A 4,370-nucleotide genomic window follows, 5' to 3' on the forward strand; every position below is an offset into this window, starting at 1 on the left:
GGGACTGAAGCAAGTCATATAAATCCTAACACAGACCCACAGCTGCTTCGTCATGACCACGTGGTGTTTTCCAGGGCTGGAAAAGCACCAGGGTAAGGCAGGACAAGTGTCTGCTACACCAGGTAGCCACAATTGACAGCATTTGCCCAGCACGTTACTGCCTTTTGAAGTTCCACATCACATCTGCCCCAAACTTGACAGTGCTCACAGAGCAAGTCATCAGGGTGGTGGCAGTCACCACCCAGCAACGAGTTTTTACTGTCCTCCCTAAGAAAATAAAACAAAGCTGAAGTCCAGGACCACCTGTTTCATTTCCTCATTTTAGCTTTGACACAATAAGGATTTAGGGAAACCACAGAAGTTTTCCTACTTCCACATGCAGAAACAGCTGCAAATCAACCCTGTCACAGGGCAGGGACACATGTGACAATTTTCCCTCCCACATCCCTTCCAATGCTTTCACAATAGCCCTCTCTGCAGTGGATCCCACTGGATGGCGGTGGGGGGGCAAAATAATCAAAGAGTAACTTTTATAAAAGCTCTAAGCAAGCAAAACCCAATCCCCTCTAGTACATTCCTACACCTACACCCAACTTAAGAGACTGCAGAGCACAGCCCCGTGAGTCCGGGCCTCTCACTCCTGAGGGAAACAGCAAAAGCCAACTCGAACCAAGTCACTTTATTGGATGGAGGGCAATACACAAAACACAAGATAAAAGAGGGGCGATATTTGGTACAGAATATGACAACTGTTTATCTAGATAGCTGAAGATGCATGCACGGCTGGACAGTAGAGTTGGGAGTCCCGCTGAAACCCACGGGGCGGCTGGTGGCAAGGCTTCAGCTCTCGTTGTCACTGTCCCCGAGGGTGTGCTTGTCGAAGAGGTACTCGGCCATGCCGTATTTGGGCGCCCCCATCTTCCGCAGGTTGGTCACGTGGTCACCCAGCTCTTTGATGGCTTTCACCTGTTCATCCAGGTAGTGAGTCTCGATGAAGTCGCACAACTGAAAGGGGAGACATAAAAAGGTTTAAAAATTTAGGTCTGGACAGCAGCTTACTCAGATGAAACAGGATCTGAAATCCTACCGGTCCTCTCTAGGGAAGAGAGGAGATCTCCAATGATCATTTTAAAGCTGAAAGAGATACTTGAGAGGAAGAAGCCATTACTTTTGCCTCAGTGATGCCAGAACAAGACCAAAAGGGAAGAGGGTTATGCAGGCACACTTGCTCCAAACCCCTGCAGTACAATGTCAGCTCCATGTCCCCTCTCCCTCACTACAGGAAGCGATAGGAAACATATTCACAGCACCTGAATTCACTGCCATAAGGATTTGTACTCTTAGAACAGTCCATCTATTTGTGTCTTTTAAAAAAAGTCCCTCTAATCTATGCAGGGCACTCCCACGAGTACATTAAGACAAATGCTAATCTCTTCCTGATACTAAGAAACCACAATCCAACCTTGCCAATAACTTCCACCCGCAAACAAATGTTTCCAGGCAGCTTTCTGAAGGGTCAGGGCTTTCAGCGTGGGCAAGCGGCAACTCTAAAATTTTATGACAGAGCAGAGCCTGGTGACAAAGGCCTTAGAGGCACCCATTGCTTTTAAGTTAGAACTCATCCCCCACAGAGCCAAGTCTTCTCCACAGAGCTTAATTTATTTCTTCAAAATGCTGTTCACATGAGCTTCTCCTCAAAACGCCACTCACACGAGCACGCTCCGTTGCCAAGAGCGACGGGAGGGTTTGAGCAAAGCAACTCGGAAGCAACTCAGGCGCCGTGCTGCAAGGGAGCCCACAGCAACCCTGCCACCCCACAACCGGTCCTGCTGGAAGAAGATGGCAATAACCCCACCGAACTGCGGGGGTACAGGCTGCACCCACCACTTCACACCCTTTTGTCACCTTTAGGAACAAACAGGACCCACGTCTCGCCCCCAGACCCACGCAATCGGGCACATACAAGCCCCCTCACTGCACAGCTGCGCTCTCAGCTTCAGCCTCCGCTTACATGTGGGTCGTTCTTTTCAGTTGCCAGTTTGTGCAGTTCTAAGAGCGACTGGTTCACGTTCTTCTCCAGGTGCAGGGCACACTCCATTGCAGTCAGGCCGTTCTCCCAGTCATCGCGATCCGGCTTCTAGAAGAGGAAAGCACACGAGCAGATGTTCTGTAAGTAGCCGCAGGCCACTGAGGAGCAAAGTCTTTCTCAGATCAGTCTTAAAGCCCATCTACACAAAGTTTAGGCATTAAAGTCGCTTGAAAAACTCAGCACACACACCAAGCAGAACAGAACACAGGCTCCAGGTCCCAGACTGTGCTCTATTTCTTAAGTCTATCCTCGTGTTATGGTCTCTGAGCTCCTGTAGCTCCTGGGAGCTACCAAAACTACTTTCTTCCCCTTCTCACTGCAACCTCATCACTTAAACATCTGCCTGTAAGCAGGCAACAGACACAACCTCTGAAACAAAGCAGTTAAGACACCAAGTCCAGGCAAGTCCACTCTTCAGCTCAGAACTGAGTTCTCCACAAAAGAATGCAGAGACCAGAAAGGCTCTTGCCATTATATTTTAGGTAGATGAACAAGTTGTGTTCCAGTTACTCTCATCCCACAGCAATCCACCCAGGGCTAGCCACCTCATTCTTGCCCAGAGAGCGCTTTTTATGAGCTGATCAGCACAAATTATTATGAATCTCTAGACTTTGGGCCACACACAAATCACAGCAATGTGGTCTGCTCAGCTCCTGCACTCCTTCTGGGAGAGGATCTGCGAGAAAATTTATCCTCTTCCAGCCTGGAGACAGAGCACAAGCCTAGTTCTGCATAAGACAATCCACAGCTCCACTCCTCACCTTGATGTCCTGCAAGAAGATGCGTCCGCCCCTTTGGTTCTGTAACTTCATCAGTTTCTCAGCGTGCTCACGTTCCTCGTGGGACTGATGACGGAAGTACTTGGCAAAGTTTTTCAGAGCCACATCATCCCGGTCAAAGTAGTAGGACTGGAAAAAAAAACAACAAACAATCAATCCAAGATTTCACACGCTTGAAGCCCCAAACCTCACTCGAGGAGTCACACGAAGGCAAGTGTTTGGTGTGACTTCAGGTATGTCTCCTATCAGCCCAACTTCATCATGGCTGGAGTCCAAGCTAAGGTGAGCGGTGGCACCGACGACAGCAAACAAAGCTCTTCCCTTAGTGGCAAGTTAAACTTTTCTGACTAGGGTTATATTTTAACCTCTATTTCCTCTGTGAACACAAATAAATGGTACTTGTGGTTTGGAAGATACAACTTCCCCCCCTAGATATCTATTCTGAGCACCATTCAAATGCTTCAAACACAACAGATTTAAAAACCCTTTTCCAGGAATGCTCGATGTCCCCTGTTCCCCTTTGTTTGCCCAAGTTTGTTTACAAGGATCACAAGTCAAGGTTCTGTCCACTGTTTGATTAACTTACTCAATAAAGCTCTCAGGCTTATCAGAGGTCAGACCGAGGAGTGTGCTTTCTACTTTTTTTTTTGGGGGGTGGGGAAGTATCTCAGTTAAAAGACAAAAGCTTAATTGAACTAAAATACATATTCAACAGCAAACACAAGACCATACTTTTTGAAAGCCAAAAAAAACCCCCAAACCCAACAACCAACCCTAAACTGTAGGAGCACTTAGAAGCCATTACACAGCTTATTTGTTCTTTGGTCAAAGCCATTAGGCAGGATTCAATAGAAAGCTTTGTTAGTTACCAGACAAACCACAAAAGAATTCTCTGCTCTTAAACCAACAGCCTGGAGGTTCAAGGCAAGACACTGGCATTCGTGTGGCACTATCATCCTCCAACATAATTTTATTTAGCTCGCAGCTGAGGTTCAGACCATCATAATAGCAAAAATGCAAGTTGAAAAGTTCTACATCCAAGTGCCACCACGTACTAGAGGAAGTCGCAAGTTACCTGCAGGTCTAAAGCACCAAGATTGCTGCACAGAGGTCAGAGCTGCTGCTCGGACCAGAGTTACTCATCTCGCCTATGGCTGAAACCGGAGCCTCACGCCAAAGCGCGACGTGTAAGCACAGCGCCGAGGAAACCACGCACTCCCTTCAACAAGCTCCCAACGAAAAACCTCGCCTCAGAGACAAGAAAGCCTGTGGGAGAGGTGCCAATCTCTCCGTTACTCAACTCCTGCTATCCAGCCCAGCCCAAAGGGCAGAGCCGCTCGGACCGCTGAGCGGTGCTGATAAGGAGCCCGCCACGGGCCACGGACGGCGGTTACGGCGCAACTTCACTCGAGCCCGGCACCCAGATAAAAGGCCTCACCTATACAAAACAAGCGGCCGCCCCACCCCCCCGGGGCGGGGAAGGCCAAGAACACCCCGGGGGC

At 48.7% G+C, this 4,370-nt stretch overlaps 1 protein-coding gene across 1 annotated transcript; it reads right to left on the minus strand.

The window, feature by feature from the left end:
- Nucleotides 1-663: 663 nt before the first annotated feature.
- Nucleotides 664-2,997, minus strand: LOC104276892 (ferritin heavy chain; the record flags this gene model as incomplete). Its single annotated transcript, XM_009873350.1, has 3 exons — nucleotides 664-1,005; nucleotides 2,012-2,137; nucleotides 2,851-2,997. Coding segments are annotated over 3 exons (438 nt in total), but the record flags the coding sequence as incomplete, so codon positions are not given.
- Nucleotides 2,998-4,370: the final 1,373 nt, after the last annotated feature.

Source organism: Apaloderma vittatum, unplaced genomic scaffold (assembly GCF_000703405.1).
Source record: "Apaloderma vittatum isolate BGI_N311 unplaced genomic scaffold, ASM70340v1 scaffold7517, whole genome shotgun sequence".
Classification (NCBI taxonomy): Eukaryota; Metazoa; Chordata; class Aves; order Trogoniformes; family Trogonidae; genus Apaloderma; species Apaloderma vittatum.